Source organism: Nanorana parkeri, unplaced genomic scaffold (assembly GCF_000935625.1).
Source record: "Nanorana parkeri isolate BGI_ZX_2015 unplaced genomic scaffold, ASM93562v1 scaffold158, whole genome shotgun sequence".
Lineage (NCBI taxonomy): Eukaryota > Metazoa > Chordata > Amphibia > Anura > Dicroglossidae > Nanorana > Nanorana parkeri.
Genome location: NW_017306426.1, coordinates 551,096 through 569,537, shown reverse-complemented (window position 1 = coordinate 569,537; position 18,442 = coordinate 551,096). Strand labels below are relative to the sequence as shown.

The 18,442-nt window shown below is 40.6% G+C and overlaps 1 protein-coding gene across 1 annotated transcript; it reads left to right on the top strand.

Annotated features, from left to right (window-relative positions):
- The first annotated feature begins 271 nt into the window (after positions 1-271).
- Positions 272-15,399, top strand: PCDH12 (protocadherin 12). Its single transcript, XM_018554443.1, has 4 exons — positions 272-3,383; positions 11,070-11,161; positions 13,297-13,451; positions 14,963-15,399. The coding sequence occupies exons 1-4, from the start codon at positions 480-482 to the stop codon at positions 15,319-15,321; spliced, it is 3,510 nt and encodes a 1,169-aa protein (XP_018409945.1). The 5' UTR covers positions 272-479; the 3' UTR covers positions 15,322-15,399.
- The last annotated feature ends 3,043 nt before the right edge of the window (positions 15,400-18,442 follow it).

The following is an 18,442-nucleotide window of genomic DNA, read 5'->3' as shown; positions in this document are numbered from 1 at the left end:
GGAGAGAATAAGAGCTTAACTGTTACATGGCACAGGACCAAGAAACTAATTGTTTTACAGCTGACTGAAGTCACATCTGGAGAACAAGAGGTTAAACATAGCATTGTCCATTAGCCGACTTACAGTTCCTTCCTCATCCCTCTTCCTGTAGGAGGACGGCTGGTTTCCCTGGGAAAACAAGTAACTCATAACTTTTTTTGTCACTCCTCCCCAACTTTTTCTGCTATTCTATTCTTCTGCAGTTTCCTACACAACCTTTTCGTCTGGTAACACAATCGTGTGTAAATGTCAGCAGCACTGACGGTGCTTACAGACTTAGTCTGTGCCATAGACTTCATGCCTTGGAGAACAAGATTACCTCAACAGGAGCTCCAATGTGACAGGATAAAGAAGATCTTGAGAACCCTCCACTAATTTAATCATTATACCTTCAATAAGGATACTTGCTTCTGGCTGGGACTTCTCAACACTTGAGAAATATGGCTCGGACAATGAAGGTGATCAGACAGGTCTTCAGTCTTCTTTTTATCTACTGCTTCCACAGAAGTTTTCAAAATTCAGTTTCTTTAATGGTGAGGTTTCGCATTCAGGAGGAAGTATCCCTTGGCACAGTGATTGGACGTATATCTGATGCATCAGGCTGGACAGAGGATGCAAATGAAGAATACAAGCTTATACAAGAGACCAACACTTTTCCAGTACAAGTGGGTTTGAAAAATGGATCTATAAGCACCACAGGTCGTCTGGACAGAGAAAGTCTTTGTCATGTTCATGGACGCTGCATTCTGTCTTTTAATGTTCTAGCAACCAAGGCCTTAGCTCTAGTTCATGTGGAAATTGAAATCCTGGACATCAATGATAATGAACCAATGTTTCCAAAAGCTGAACTAGATGTAGAGATCTCTGAAAGTGCTTCCCTTCGTACCAGAATTCCACTTGACAGAGCTTGGGACCCTGACAGTGGCAGCAATGCTGTGAAACTATATACTCTCTCTCCAAATGAACACTTTACATTGGAAATTATTTCTGGTTCTGATGGTGTCAAACATCCCGAACTAGTGGTGGTAAAAGAATTGGACAGAGAACTGCAATCTACTTTCAGCCTTGTGTTAACAGCATTAGATGGAGGATATCCACCGAAATCAGGGATAACACAGGTTAGGATTAATGTGTTGGACTCCAATGATAACAGCCCTATTTTTGAGGAAAGCTCTATAATTTTAGAAGTCTCAGAAGACACATCACCTGGTACAATTCTTATAAATCTCACAGCTACTGACCCAGATCAAGGCCCAAATGGGGAAATTGAGTTTTCATTTAGCAAACACACACCCCACCATGTTCTCAGCATGTTTAGTATTGACCCCAAGTTAGGTGAAATAGTTCTGAAACAGCCACTTGACTATGAAAGCAGACATTCTTATGAAATAGATGTACAGGCAAAAGATTTGGGCCCTAATCCCATCCCTACTCATTGCAAGGTAGTCATTAAAGTTCTGGATATTAATGATAACACCCCTGATATTAAAGTCACTTGGGCTACTCAAGATTCCCCTGAGATCATTGTGTCTGAGGCTGTTCCATTGGGCAGTTTTGTTGCTTTGGTTATGGCAAATGATCCAGATTCAGGTTCAAATGGAGATGCGCACTGTCACCTTATTCAAGACCATGAACATTTTAGGCTTCAAAAAGCTAAAGGAAACAGTTATATACTGACCACCAATGCCATTCTTGACAGGGAAAAATGGGAGGTGTATGACATAACTATCCAAGCCCAAGATCAAGGTAAACCGTCTTTTACAGCTAAAAAGTCATTAAAAATATTTGTTCGCGATGCCAATGACAATGCTCCCATTTTTCAGAGGCCTATATATGACGTTTCACTATATGAAAACAGAGGTCCTCCCACTCATCTTCTCACTGTAAATGCTCAGGATGTTGACTTTGGTGAAAACGCAGAGGTTACCTACAAGATTATTGACTCTGTTATCTCAGGGACACCACTATCTACCTTTTTCTCTGTCCAGTCCAAAACAGGTGAAATTGTTGTGCTTAAGGCCATTGATTATGAGGAAATAAAAGAAATCCAATTCTTTGTCCAAGCAGAAGACAATGGTGATCCTCGACTCAGCAGCAATGCTTCTGTCAAGGTGTTGGTAAGAGACCAAAATGACAATAGCCCATTAATCGTGCAACCTCAACTTAAAAGAGGCCATGCCAGTATCACCATCCTTGTGAATGCTGAAAGTGGATTCTTTCTTTCTGCCTCAGAAGTTACCAACTCAGAGGCTTTAGGATACACATCAGATGAGATATTATCAGAAACTGCCAAACTTAACAAACACCCAATATTTCAAGTAATTGCCACTGATGCAGACTCAGATGAGAATGCTAAACTTCTCTACCATCTGTTGGATGACTATCAAGGATTATTTGCTATGGATGAACATCTTGGATACATATACATAAACTCCAGCAATGCCAGCAACCTAATAGGTAGTGTCATGGACTTACAGGTCACTGTCAGAGACTGTGGAATTCCATATCAGGAAACCAAAGCTCAACTAACAATTATGTTCACTAGCCACTTGGACCACTTGAAAAATTCAGCTAGTGAAACCAATAATAAGCTGAGTCTGTCTGTGGTAATTGTTATTTGTCTGTCTGTTCTTCTAGTTGTATGTCTCCTCATATTGGCACTCATAATGTCCTTTTGTCGAGTAGATAGAAAGGACAACAGAGCATACAACTGCAGGGAGGAAGAATCTGCCTATAGGAAGCAACCAAGAAGGCCTCAAAGGCAGATACAGAAGGCAGATATTCATGTAGTACCTGTACTTAGAGGTCGGCAACAACCACAACCAGTGACACCAGTAGAGGAGGCCAAGTTATTTCCTATGCCAGATGAAGGACAAGAAGTTCCAGAGGATCAGACTCTCCATACTCCTTTTCATCTCACACCTAGACTATATCGCACACTGAGGCACCATCATAACCAGGAAATATTAAGTGAAGATACTACAGATTTAGAGCAGTCTTTCTCATTACCTGCCTCTGTGTGTCGAACTTTACAGTATCAGAGACAGAGAAGCTACTCTAGAGAGAACTTTGAAGACTACAATGGAACTCTTCCATTTAGTAATAAAACCTTAAAGAACCCAGGTAGTCCTCAAATAAGAGTCCATGATAACGTCAGCTCTTCTGAACCCATGATATTCAATGAAGAAAGCTTTTCTCCAGCAACTTCTCTCACTCTAAGAAGACAAAAGAATGCTGAACAATCATCTAAAGAGCAGATCTTGAGAAGCCTGGTGCGACTCTCGATGGTGGCACTAGCAGAGAAGGAAGCTGTGGAACTTACCATGCAGTCACCACATGTGCAGGTAAGCTTGCTTAATGAATTCATAATTGAACATTAGCTTTATGGTTGTTCTATAGTGTCTACATTTTTGGTGCCTACCTTTTTAGTGATTATTGCTAGTTTTTTCTATGTGCTTTTGAAATGACCTGTTCTGTTAGGATGCAGTACTATTTATATGACTAATGACTCTTAATCTATAGATGTAAATTATAACCTATAATAGATGTAAATATAACATACATACTCACTAGATTATTTTAGAACAAACCATTTTGGGGCCAAAACCTTGTCCGTTTTGAATAGAGTGGGTAAAATGAAAGACCTGTGCAGAGCTGCAGCTAGTGCAGTATATAAAGTGGTGTTCCTCTACTTCCTTTATTCTGTTTAGTCAGCCAGCATGTCTAAATGATTTTTACAGTAATAAGCTGACCATTTGGTTGAAGGTAATGGGATCGAACCAGAGCTGAATACCCTTCCTAGGCCTGTCTTATGACGTCAGCTCCTAATTGACTGGCTAGACCCAGTACCACACTTCCAGGATTGTTTGTCACAGGCACACAAAGCTCACCAAGAGTGCAAAGATAGGGCTGATAGACCAACAATGTACCTATTGTGGGTCAGTACTTCTAGACCTAGAAAAGTAGGGCAAACTGTCACCCTCTTTAACTAGCAGTTTGGTTCTAAGTGTATGGACTCAGCTGCCACCTATTGAGTGTGAGATATGAGTACAGGAGTTACAGAGAAAACAGATTATTGTGTATAATACCAAAAAATAACGTTCCTCCATTATCTACATTCCTCATTCTGTTTAGTCATTGCTGTTTTCTTTTTTATAACAAAAGATTCATGGTACATGAAGTTTAGCAACAATGTGAATGATTATACATCTCAGCATTTAAAGTTAAAGGCCCACCATGTGCCTGGGATAATTTTTCATAAAATATGACACCTAGGTCCCGTTCACACCTGTGCATTGCAATAACACACTGCAACATGCAATTTTATTGTGTGTTATTCTAAATTTGCAGGGGCGCTTATACCACAGTGCCACCCATTTCCAATAGCAACCCATAGTGCTAACACAACACACATATGCACTGCAGCAGTGTGTTGAGCTAGTGCATTGAAGTGCTATTCAAAATGAATGGCAACACTCTTTGCTACATGTGTTGTCGTGCATTTACAAAAACGAAAAGTAAAACGTGTTTTTCTGTGCGTTAACGCAACACATAGGTGTTAACAGGTCCTAAATGTTAGATTTGTGTGTTGTGTTAAGAAAAGTTTGCTATTCAGCAACTTTAGTGTTTTGCAACCAATTCAAATTGAATGGGCTTCTTAATGCAATGCACTAAAAACACTGACACAACACCTTGAGTGTGAACGCCCCGGGGCCTTAGATAATGAATACATTAGCACTTTCACTGTTTGCCGATAGCCGACTGCGAAGTCAGCCCAGTTCTCCAGGAAACCAAAACCTTCCTTCTGACACCAGCTCCGGAGCCACTTGTTAAGCTCCCTCAACTCGCGCTGTCTGTCCGGAGTGGCTCTTGGCACCGGCAGTATCTCTGAGAAAACTACCGTGGAGGTCCTTTCCTACATAAAACAGTATAACAATGCCAGTGCATTTATTATAAGGGACAATGCTTGCTGAGCTTGTCTTTGTTATAATCTGTTAGCATTTTTTGTCAGTCTGGTTATCTTATTGTTTCAAAAAAGGGTTTCCATAGAATAGATTCAGCACTTATTTTTGTATGTAGTTAATGGGTTTTGTGTGTTAATATTGTTTCTGTACTTATAGAGCCTAATTGATGTTATGTAATGATTCTTCTTGTTAAAACTAGTACTGAACAGCTTTTCCATTCACTGTATGCAACAATAGAGGTTATATTTATTATATTATTTTTCACAAATACCCTGGAGTTGTCTATCCCATGAAATAATACATGAGACCAATACACATTTTGCTTGCTGAATTCAGTTGTTATATCTACTCTAAATGTGTGCACTGAGCGTGCTACAGCCTATATAAAGTCATAGAAATATGAGGGTTGCCAATGCTGACCTCCTCTTGAGAATGTAAGTATCTTCGACCACATGTCATACTTTCATACATATCATCCATGTTTGTGGTTAGATCTGATAAAAATCGAGCTATGTAAAGGCAAAGGCTAATCATTTAGAACAAAACGCTTTCAAGTTTAGATAACGCTGCTCCTTCCTCCCACCCAGTGCTAAGCTACCCATTAAGTTAACCAGACACTTAAACTGGGTATACACGGTAGAATTTAATTTGTTCCATTTTCCAATAGTTAAAGAAGTACTCCAGGCAAAACTTTTATTAACCCTTGCAGTGGGGCTACCCCCCGACTGCAAGGGTTAACTGCTCATTTTTGTCTTGGTGCTAAAATAACTAAGTTATACTCACCTGAACTACTCAGCCAGCTGCCTGCTTCTCTAGTCTCTGAAGCCTGTGTCCTCTTATTCTTCGAAATTGGAATGTTCCTCAGTGGCCTCATGCGTATGCACTGTGTATAGAACGTGATGATTTACAGGACCTTAGAATGCGGCAGAGGAGAGGGAGAAAGGCTGGAAGGACCAGTCTAAGAACAAGCCAGCTCCGTGATTCAGGTGAGTATAACTTTCTTTTTAGCACCTAGACAAAAACAAGCAGTTAACCCTTGCGGTGGGGGTAGCCCCACTGCAAGGATTAATAAGGGTTGATATCAGTCTGGATGTCACAACACTTCTTAAAACTCAATCTTTCAAAAACTGAGCTCATGATTCCCCCCACATGCACCTTCCCCCAACTTTTCCCTTGAGATTGTTAACACAACTATCCAGCCCTCCCCCCATGCCAAGGTCCTAGGTGTCATCCTTGACTCGGACCTCACCTTTCTTTCCTACATCCAATCACTATCCAAATCCTGCCGCCTTCACCTTCGTAACATCTCCAAAATAAGCCCCTTCCTCGCCAATGAAACCACAAAACTGCTCATCCACTCCCTTGTTATCTCTCGTCTTGTCTATTGTAACTCCCTCCTCATTGGCCTACCTCTACACAGGCTATCATGAATGCAGCTGCTAGACTCATTCACCTAACTAACCGATCGGTGTTTGCAACCCCCCCAAAGGATAACATTCTTAATATTAACAACGACTTACAAGCCATCCACAACTCCCATTTATATCGCAAACCTTGTCTAAAAGTATCACCCTAACCGTCCCCTCCGCTCCTCCCAAGACCTCCTGCTTTCCAGCCCCCTTGTCAACTCCTCCCATGCTCGCCTCCGGGACATCTCTAGATACTCCCCATCCTATGGAACTCTCTACCCCAACCTGTCCATCTATCTCCCACTCTGACTGCATTTAGGCGATCCCTAAAGACTCATCTCTTCAGAGAAGCCTATCCCACCTCAACCTAACAACTGAACTGACACTTTCTCAAACAATTCATCCCCACACAGCTACCTCCTCATGTATCACTTGCCCCTCCCTTTTAGATTGTAAGCCCTCACGGGCAGGGCCCTTCTTACCATCTTCTCTTGAATTGTATTGTGTTTGTAATGTCTTCCTTATATTGTAAAGTGCGGCGCAAACTGTTGGCGCTATATAAATCCTGTATAATAATAATAATAAAAGTTTTGCCCAGAGTTCTTCCTTAATGGGGTCAAATCGATAAATCATTTCAACTGTAGTGACAAAAAAAATTGAAGGAGCGCGATGGATAATTTTTCTGGAACAAAAGAAATTCTAGCAGTGAATGTGGTTTTCATTCTGGAAACTCCATTCATTCCAAAATGGAATGTCAAAACATTTGTTAAGACTCTGATGTAGTTAATGACATTCAGAAAAGGTTTTTTGTAAAAAATGTTGTATGAAAATCTACCAGTGTATACCCAGCTTTAAGGTGCCCATACATCTGCCGATTATCGTACGATAATCGCTGGAAATCCTGCGATCGTACGATAATCGGCAGGTGTATGGAAGGCGTGCGACCGTTTCTACTGTGCGGTCGCACTTCTTTTGTCTTACGAGCATGTTTGAAAACCAGCTGAAAATCGTACTATTGTCGGCGGGTTCGTGGCCTGCTCGTAAGGCAGATGCCGCACGGGCCGCTGTGCGCAAGCGCACACTGCCTGTTCAGCATTGCAGCCATCAGAAGCCCGCCCCTCAGCGGGGTGGGCTTGTGATGATCGCAAGTACGATCTGCCTGTCCAAGATGGGCAGATCGTACGTTTTTTAAATTACCTTACAACCATCGCAAGACAAAAGTCTTGCAATGGTTGTAAGGTGTATGGCCAGCTTTAGAATAGCACATTAGATGTACACGTACAAACTTACCAGCTGTAGGCTTTGCTATCCCAAGCATACATATTTATGTGAATGAAAAGGGGAGGAGCGATTGTGGGTAGACATCTCCAGGCACTGATATACAATATCTTTGAGAAAAAGAATAGCTATCAGACCATGTTTTACTTGCTGCTGAGATATTGTGGCATGAAACACCTAAATTGGATGGCCAAAATCTCTGCCTTGCTTTTGTAGACTCTGTAGCATGCCACTGTAAATACTGCTGACCCAGTGTACTCAGGAGCAGGAGACAGCAAAAGAGAACCTGCCCTTTGGAACACCTAGAGGGCATCACCTAAGATAAGACTCTCTTCTTGCCTTGTTGTGCCATATCATACTAGTGGCTTAGCCTCCATTCACAACTGAGCGGTTTGTTTCCCGATTCCTGTTTTCATGTTTCCTAAAGAGTGACAACTCTCATTATTTTCAATGGTGCCCATTTACACCTGAACCTTGTAGCTTTAAAATGTGCACAAGGTTTTCTCAGGCAGAATCTTGTGTTTGTAGCCCCATAGACTTCACAAATGCCTGAAAAAGGCACGTAACAAATGTTTTTCTGCGACTGTATGCCTAACAACTGTCTCCTCCTCCTAGTAACTAGCTTTCCATTGGCAAAATTAAAAATGCCTGCAAAACATGAAAAAATATGCAAAGAAATGCTTTAAAATCACCTAATAAGGCTCATGCTCCAGTGTAAATGCGGGCTAAAGTGTGTGTAATCTATAACAATAAAGACTATGACTATTAGCTGTCTCCCGGTACCAGTACTATACCTAGCTGAGCTGGACATCTGGTGGAAGGAATTGTGTTTCTTGGAGCTCATTTATATCCTATCCCTGCATCCAAGTGCTGCGGATGCTTTTGAATGATACCCAAATCAAACATTTTCTAAGGGAATTCAGTGCATCGTGTATGAGGAAGTTACTTTGCTGCCAAACTAACACAAAAATTATTTGAGGAGGAAATAAAAAAACTCTTCTGAATATTCTGTAAAAAAAATGCTGTATAAAGCCAATGGTAAGGTGGCTGTTTTGTTTAGAAGCTTGGAAGTATCTAAATGTTTTTATCAGTACTTTTACAGTAAAAACAGTAACTGAACTGACCATTCGGCTGATGGTAGCAAAATCGAACCAGAGTTGAACTTATACTTCACCCCCACCCTTCCAGCACAACTGTCTAATAGAGTGGAGAGGGATTAAAACACCTGTCAGGTTTTTATTGTTATCTGTGTCCCCGTTAGGGAGATTCACCCTCTGTTGACCATTATCACTGAAAGTGAAAGAAAATCACAATTTTGGGTTGTCATCAGAACCAGTGACGTGCCGTGCCTTCTGTGCTGGGTGGCATCCCCCAGCTCGCCGAAGCTCCGCCCCTGTCCCATCAAAGCTCTGCCCCATCCTGCCAAAGCCCCGCCCCCAGCTCGGTAACCAAGCTGTGTGGGGAGAAGGAAGGGAGGAGACAGGGAGGAGCCTCCCTGTCCCTCGCTTGCTCGTCACTGGTGAGGCATTGAGATGTCCTCACTGTTTTTTTTTCGTTTTTTTAATTGGACAGCTTGGACCAATGGCTCTTTGCTATTAGTCGAAGCCATCCACAGAGCTCACACCTCTAACACACAGAGTAGGGGCTTTGACAGCTCTTGCCTAACTAGGTTAGGTTACACAAGCAGTGGGGAAGCCCTGTCAAAAGCCGGATGCAGCGCTGCCTGTAATTAACAGGCAGCGCTCCGTCCATGACAGGTTACACAGAGGGGAGGCTTTCCCTGCTGTGTAACCTGTTACAAGCCGATCTGAATAGAGAAAAAGCTGTCAGCTTTAGACTTGAAGCTGACAGCTTTTTCCTCTATAATACTAGGTGAGGCTCTGCCTCACCTGCCTCCCCTGACCACATGTCCCTGAGCAGAACAGGAATAGATGGGAAATCCTCCATTGGGAACACTAGTTCTGGTGACCATGCTGACCAACCATGTATTATGGTTATATCTCTTTTGCACACCATACAGATGTACCTCTTTTAGTTGAGTGCTGGAACAACTGGTGGATGGTGCCACAGCAATCTGATAGGATATGGGATAGGATATGTTGTCCGCACACCCTTTAGCTTCATAATTTTGTCTTTATTGACGGTTTTGCAGCATAAGAAAAGTTTGCAATGCTTCGGAACCACGCAGGATCCCTTCGTCAGGCAAAGTGTCAGCATCCCTGCTGACCACCAGAGATCCTCCCTCTCTTTGGAGGGATTTGCTCTCACTTCCTGTTGTGGCTATTAGACAGAAAGTGAAGGAAAATCTACCCAATTGGGCACAGATGGCAAAAAACCTGACAGGGATTATAACCCTTCCTTACTCTATCTAAAACTAAAAAAAGATTGGGCTTCAGCTCTATTTTAAGTAACTGGTTAGCCCTAGTACCACAGTTCCAGTATTATTTGTCACAGCTACACAAAGTAAATTCAAGTATTTCACCGGCACACTCTTGGAAAATCGAATATCGACATTCAATTTTCCAAGTGTGTGCCGATGAAATACTTGGATTTACTGCTAGTGTTTGCACTGTGCTATCTGTGAGGTCACCTTGAGCACCACAGATGCCTTTTTGAATTGAAAGACCGTAGGAGTGCGAATGGTACTTGGACCCTACAGCTACATAAAGCTCTCCAAGGTTGGGGGCAAAGAGGCTGATGAAGACAATTTACCTGCTCTCCATCAGTACACCTAGAAGAGAAGGACAAACTGTTGTCCTGTTTTACTAGCAGTTTAGTTCTAAATAAAGGGATTGGATCAACCCCCAGTTGAGTGTGAGGAATGCATACAGAAATTACAGGGAATGAAGAAAATTGGGTATAAAACAGAATAGTGTATGACTTGAGAGCATATACTGTAATTAAATTCAATTAAGGTAGAATGTTATATCATTAGAGAGGTGAACAATCAAAACCCCTAAAAAGGTTTTGGCTGCCATTCCACTTTAATGTATCCAAATAAAGTAATAAAGCTGAGATATTTGTATGTATTAATCAGATCTGATATCATCCAGACAGTAATGCTAATTACAGCTTATTTGAAAACTGTGACAAGTCCTTCTGGCATCATTAGTCTGAGCAGACCCAGAGTGTCCTCACATATTCTGTTAACTAAGCATCTCTTTCAGACTTTTAATTGGAATTAGATGGTCAAATTAGACAAGAACCTGCGCTCTCTTCTCTGCTACTTCCATTGGGATATGAGAAGTAAAAGAAGATGACAGATTCTTTTGAAAGTTAAAGTATAATATATACTGTACCACTCACATTTCTCACTAGGCAGTGGAATCGGCTTGTTCTCACAGAACTAAGGACTTTTTATTTTGTTTTATCATTGCAGCAAATTTCACAGCTTTTATCTATGCTCCACCAAGGGCAAGTTCACCCCAAGACACTTCACAGAGGAAACAAGTACTCATCTAAGTCTGGCAGGTAACAAGAATTAATAGTAGCTAACTTGCTTCCAATTAGTAGATAGTGCCATGTTCTGTCACTCTTGTCTGTAGAGGAAAGCTCCGCTACACTAGATAACAGGTAACTTTCTGCAAACGGAAACATCATCTAGATACTTACAAGTTCCGTAGGTGATAGCTTAGAAGGAATGTTTGCAAGAGTTTGATACTTTTCCACTCCTGAAAAGTAGAACACAACATTTGTTAACTTCTTACTCTTATATAGAACTAGTAACCATCTGGGTTGGAATTGTGGAAAGCACACACAGGCCTGCTAGGGGTAAACTGACCATAGTGCTGTCATTGTAGCCACCTCACAAGAACGTGGTTTTGGTGTAAGCCTTGACAAAGCCCTCTCCTTCTTTCTTGACTGAGATCCAGAACAATTCCACAATTAAAATTTTTAATACATACCTGTTCTTGGTCCAAGACACCACCAAGGTTTTATCCCATGTACTTAAAATCTTTTGCATTAACTGCTGCAACATTCTCCTGTCTGGCTTCCACTTACAGAGTCTTTACCCCTCAAAAATACATAATGAATCTGCTGAACAACCTATGGCTTTTACCACCCTTCACTGCCAAGAAGTATGTTCATTGATTTCTAGTCAGAATGAGGCATTATGGTTTTGTTTTTAATCTTTTTTTATAATTTTATCTTTATACAATCAAAAACATATTCAACATATACATATCCACACAAACAAACATAAGGAAGAGGGGAACATTTCCTGAATAAATTAGCAATATCACATAACAAATATATATAAGACTGACTTAAATAGATTATAAACCCAGCAAAACCCACAACAATGAAAAGAAATAGAGTACCCTCTTATTAAAACCATATTTCCATATTCCAAAACCCTACACCTTAATTCCCACCCTAAAGGTTCATCATACTATAATTAATCCAAGTATCCCATTTACTAAGAAACGCATCGTGATTCTCTTTACCCATTGCTATCCACTTTTCAGATTCCATGATACAATTAACCTGCCTTACCCAATCTGCTCTTGTAGGAACCTTTTGGCTCTTCGAAATTCTCGGTATTAACCTCTTTGCTGCATTTAGAAGATGAGGCAAAACTGTAGCTTTATACTTAGCCTTTGACACAGGCATCAAATGCAACAAAAAGACCACCGGAGACAGCAGGAGAGTCTTACCCAGAATAGTCTGTATTTGTTCTCTAATATTCTGCCAAAAAGGCTTAAGCTTAGGACATTCCCACCACACATGAGGCATTATGCTTTACCCTTAAATCATTTCATGCCTAAACTATATACTTTCTGGTCTTATGTTGGTGTGCTCCTAGGCTGATATACGTTTTCTAAAGAAGGCAGCACCCTGTAAAAAAACAAATAGTAGAATGAAAAATGTGAAATAGGTAAAAAGTCTAGGATAGTCCTGTATAGTTAAAAGGAGATTCCTTAATGCTCAAGAGCCAGGAATGCATGTTGCATTCATTATAAACACCAAAAAAACACAAAAACATATTTTCACCTTCCAATGTGTTTTGCCCAATTTGTCCCAATTTTATGCTGAAGTTACAGCCTAGCAAAAACTCCTTTTGTTCATTTCAATTTCCCCTACATGTCGCTTTCTGCCATAGCCCTTCAATACCCTGTAATCAACTCATTCTCTCTAATCTTTTGTATCTAGTGGCCCTAAAGCTAGCCACACACATTTAGATTGCATTCCGCAAGCTTGGAAGAGAGAAATCATTAGATTCTCCCATTCTGCTAAACAGAGTGGGTGGAGGAATCTCCCCTGCCGGCAATTGTTTGCAGACAGCTGGCTATTTCATTCAGAGAGCCAGCCCCTTTGGCTGTCTAAATACCTCAACAGTGACTGCATCTAATTGGATGTACTCACTCTTTTCATCACTCTTATCATTTAATATTCATAGCCAAATAATTATAATGATAACAAAATTAGTCAAAAACATTTCCATTGCTATAAATAGAGGTGAGCAGTGATGCCTGGCATCTGTCCTGGCCCATCCTCTCACTACAACTACAATATAAGACTAATTAAATCAATCAATTTTTGAATCAGTTTAAAGGAAAAAAAAGGAGAACCCTATTTAATCCTGACTTTCTGTTGATATTTAGAACTGGCGGGCAAGAGACTGATGGGCAGAGCACAAAGGACAGTGGCCATGGTGAAAGTGAAGCTGGGGATCTGGACTCTGAGTCTGGAGGTGACTTCTCTACTAGCCATAACTTCCTGGAGGACAATCTCGAGACTCTTCTGGGCCCTCATGCAGGTGAGTAAACGTAATTCTGCACATTGATAAAGTATGTTTTCAGCTTTGGCATGTGTTTGAAAACCTGTCAATGAACATAAAAAATTATTTGCACATACCTTTCCAGTAAACTGTAACACTGCAGAAAATAGTGTATCAAATCTAGTAAAAAATTCATAGAAACGCAGTAAAGTAAGGCCTGGAGCTATGGATTGCAGATTTTTGTCACAGCTGTGGCTTGGCGGTTTGGATCCTTGAAGGCTGTTGTCAGTGGTTGCATACCTTGACGGGGGACCCATCTGTGGTGTGGGTGTCCTTCGGTAGTCGTACGGTCATATGGGTATGACCGGGTAATAGGGACCAATGTGGGTCTGTGGGCAATTTAGTTACGTCCCTGAAGCGGTGTATGGTGGTGGGGGCAATCATGTACAAGCAAGGTGCCCGCAGATACTGGTCTGTTTAGAGTCATAGTGGCTTCAAGGACCTTGAAACCAAACAAGTGTATACAGTATGGTTATTGGTTTGTTGTTGTTGTTATTTATAATGTTATGTATAATAAAAGGATGCTGTGGCCATTTAAACTCCAGCTGTTGTGTGGCGTATTGATTTGTTAACATGAGACGGAGTTTGAAGATGGTACTTGTAAAAGGAACCTCTGAGCTACCTTAGTCATGACTTACAGTAATGCAATTTCTTATGATTATGTTTAGAAGCATGCTAGTAAAAACTTAAATGCTTGATGTTCCTATTATTCCTAAGTTCATCAAGCTATCACATCATTCTGCAATAGTGGCAGCAACATTCAGAGCAACCATATGTATAATTGCTGGTCAGGATCTGCTGTTTAAGATAGTGTGGCACTGGTATTGTATCCCCAAGTCTCAGACATAACTGCTTGATTTTCTACATATTTCTATTGACATTTATTCCTGAATAACCTACAAGGCAAGCAAACATTCATTGTTCTGATAAAACTAAACTCACTTAAGAAAGAGACAACTCTTACGTAGACCTATTGCTTAATTAACAGTAGGGGAATTTATCAACACTGGAGCAGACAGAATATGGAGGAGTTGCCTATGACAAACAATCAGGATCTCGCTTCTGTTTGCCCAGGTAAGATTTGAAAAAGAGACAGAGAAGCTGATTGGTTGCAGTGCAAATCTGCTCCAGATTTTGTCTGCTCCAGTTTTGATCAATTCCCCCCAATGTGTATATATGGGAGCTTTGGGTTTAGGAAAAGTGGAAATGAGGACAATCAATAGGGTGAGGTCTATACCTCTGTGGCACCTTAGGAGAAGCTCTCACCTTACATATAGAAACAAAGGACCCTTCGTTTCTATATGTATTGTCAACAAACTTTTTTTTTTTTTCTAGCTATGCACGTAGACAGGGCTGGTTTTAGAAAAAAATAGGTCACTAATTAAGGCAGTGATGAAATATGTAGTGACAAGTTCCTTTTTTTAAATAAGTAACAATGAATGTACAATATCATAAAGAGGTAGGAAATAATTTATTTCTTTAAATGACAGGTTCTAAAGGCAACCGCTTGAGTGATCTCGACCCTGGATGGATAGCTCGGCTCTCCTTACCTTTGGCCAACAGCTACAAGGAGAATATTTTCACTCCTAATGATCAAATAACTCTGGAGCCTCCAATCACAGCATCAGAGAAAGAAGATCTAAGGACCTTCCTAACATTTGGCAAAGCTTCCGATGGGTCACAAGATAACAGATTGGCCAGCACTTTTCTCTCTGAAATGAGCACCCTCTTCGAGATGCTGTTGACACAGAAAGCCGAGTCGCATGGGGATACAGCTTCCGAGGTGCTAATGAGACTTTCTGCCTGCAGCAAGAGTATGGATAGTAGAAATGATGGCACTAGGAACTAATAGATTGTGAAATTCATCACTGACACTTCAATTTCTAATTGCTAGTCAGTTCCTTTGTTAACTCATTCAATTATTTAGACAGGAAGTTGGTATAATGCAGTGTTTTAGATGCATTTTTATTGGTGGAATGGCTATGTGGCAGTCAGCAAAAACATATAGCAGAGCAACATATAGAAGCATGCCAGTACTGTTCATTAGCTATTTTGGAATATTCTCGTTACGATTTCTCAGTGTATAGAAGACAGCTGATCATAACAGAATCTCATAATAATTTTTTTTGTTCCAATGGTGCTAAATGTCCTCCACTTGACCACTACAACAAGGATGAAAATATTATAGCAGACCCTATTACTTCTCATACTTCTTTGTATTAAAGGGCTGTAGAACAATATATCTTGCAAAGTATTTTTCAACAAAATTTGTTGGCCAAACAGCTTTTGGAACTGTCAGTGAAGAAGGTTACCATATAATGCTATATATAACCATTTCTAGCATCCTGCTAAATAAGTAACTTAAAGGAGAACTATGAGGTGAGTGATTTCCACTCATTCTCATAGTTAGAGCCGATCCGTGACAAAGAAGCTGTCATATGACGGCTCTATTGATCGGGAAGTGAGCAGAAACATGCCGCCGATACGCTCACCTCCCGATCGTCTTCCTGTAGTGAGCGGTGACTGGCAGTCACCACTCCCCGCAGGGATTCCCCCCTCCCATCTCTGATCCTCCAGCACTGAGTGGAGGAACGAATGGGGAGGAGGCGGGCACAGCTGGCTATGCCTCTAGTAAGGCAGAGCCAGCTGTCACTCACACAGCTGGGTGGATCCAGATAGTATTGTTGGCATCCATCCCAGCTGCGGCGCTCTCAGTATATTGCGGGCAATAACCCGCGATATACTGAGCTTTGGGTAATGGGATGAGATTAGTATATGTCCTCCCGTGACCCTAAAGAGAACTATGGGGAAAAACACTTACTCCGTAGTTCTCTTTTAAGTTAATGCTGTGCAAGTGGATATACACCTTATTAGGGTCAGGGATTAGGATTAAAATCATTACTGTAGATATACAAAAATACGCTAAATTCCCTCAAATGCAGCTGTATAACAAACTCCACAAATGAGTAATGTAAATGCTTCAATCGAGGATCAACATTTTAAAGGTAAATTATAATGGTTTTTGGTCAATTGTATTATTTTTTAACTCTTTATAATATTTTATATTGTTTTTTATTACTCTTTGTTTAACAAGTACATTTAATACAGTACACCTGTGACAAAGGATTCCCCGAGCACTAGGTGCTTTCTACATAGGGAGTACAGCAGAGTGCACTCCCTTTCAGACACTCTCTGTCTAGTGGTATGGAGCTACTCTGATTCATTCTAGTGTATGCGTCAAATTCAGCTTGATTTCCTGGACTCTGTAAACAGCAGGCTTTTATCACCAGGGCAAATAAGGAGACTGCATTAAAAACACATAAAAGTTGGTGGCAGCATACAAATATACAAAATATTTCTAAACAATATTTCAAATTTATTTGGCCCAAAAAATATGTTTAAAATTTTTATTTTTTTCTCCTGACCCTAATAAATCAATTACATATTTATACAAAACCACTATATATTTCACTAAATAAATGTTTGAGAGCATAGACAAGTGTACATGGTTTATACCGGTTTAGGCAACCTTGACATTCCAGCTGTGCTGAAACTACAAACCCCTTCAGGCATTGAAAGACTCTGACAGTCACAGGCATAGTGGGATTAGTAGTTTCACCACAGCTTGAGTGCCGAGGTTGCCTACCCCCGGTTTATACAATACTTTTAATTGCTTTAATTCTTTAATGTAGTTCCAGATTAACAGGGCTGGCTTGTATATATTGTAAGAAATACAGGTATTGGACTATATTAGAGTTATGATGTTACTTATCTTTTAGATAATAAGCAAAGGGGCAAATAAAAGGTAAATATACAGTATGCTGCAGCAGATGTGGGATTAGAGTGACCCATGCTCTGCATAAATACTAACCTCTCCTGCTGTCTGCCCACCAAACACTGTTCCATTGTAGAGGAATTACTGCATGACGTTTGTTCCGAAACCAACACTAAGTTCCAGGAGTGTCCATCTCCGTGTTCCCCACAGCATTCAGTGTTTCCTCTCACCAACCTCCTTGTCAATAAAGGTCACAGAGTGCTGTGGGGGACACAGAAACTTGACAACCTTGGGCATATTGGTTTCACAAGAAACTTCACCCAGCAATTGCTCTTCAGTAGACCAGCGTTTAGATTCTTCCATACCGGGAACTGTTTTATCTTAAAGTGACACAATTCTCAGGAGTGAAATCTTAAATATGCATTCAAGTACCTTAACTATTAACAAAAATGCATCTTATTTGTGTATCACTCGGCTGTAGATCCTCAAATCATCTCTGAATTGGTGCTGACACTGTCCTTCCTTCTGGAGGGTGGCTGCATTTGTTCTCCATGGTCCCTGTGTGTGTTGTAAAGTAGCCAACACTCCAATCGCTCTCCTGTGATGGACTACAACCTTACGTTTAGTTTACTAATTTGTATTGAGATTGTAGTTCATCACGGGAGTGAGCTTGGAGAAGGAAGGACGGTGTCAGCACCAATTCAGACAAACCATTGGTAGGATCTGTAGGAGGAAGATAACAGGCTCAATCCATCAAGACTGCCTTTAGAGTAATCTTGCAGTATACTGTATATTGGAAAGTCATTCATTTGAGCTCATTGATCATGTGCAGAAATGTCCCAATCACTGGATTCATATTTTTTCTGTATCTACATATATATGCTATTTTCACAGTTTATATCACTGCATAATATCATCCTAGCTGTGTGTATATTTTTTCATGGAATGTGTAGGATGGATATAGGTTTATGTGGTTATCATTTCTTCCGATTCCTCCAATTACATCACATCACATAGTTTCAGTTAAACATTTGCTAGTAAACAAAGCTATAGCACAAAAAATAAAAAAAGCAAATAAAAGAAAAAGCAGTGGGGGAATTATCAAAATGGAACAGAAAGATTGCACATGGCAGTTGCACATGGCAAGCAATCAGCTTCTCTCTTCAGTTTGTTCAGTTAAGGTTTGAAAATAAAA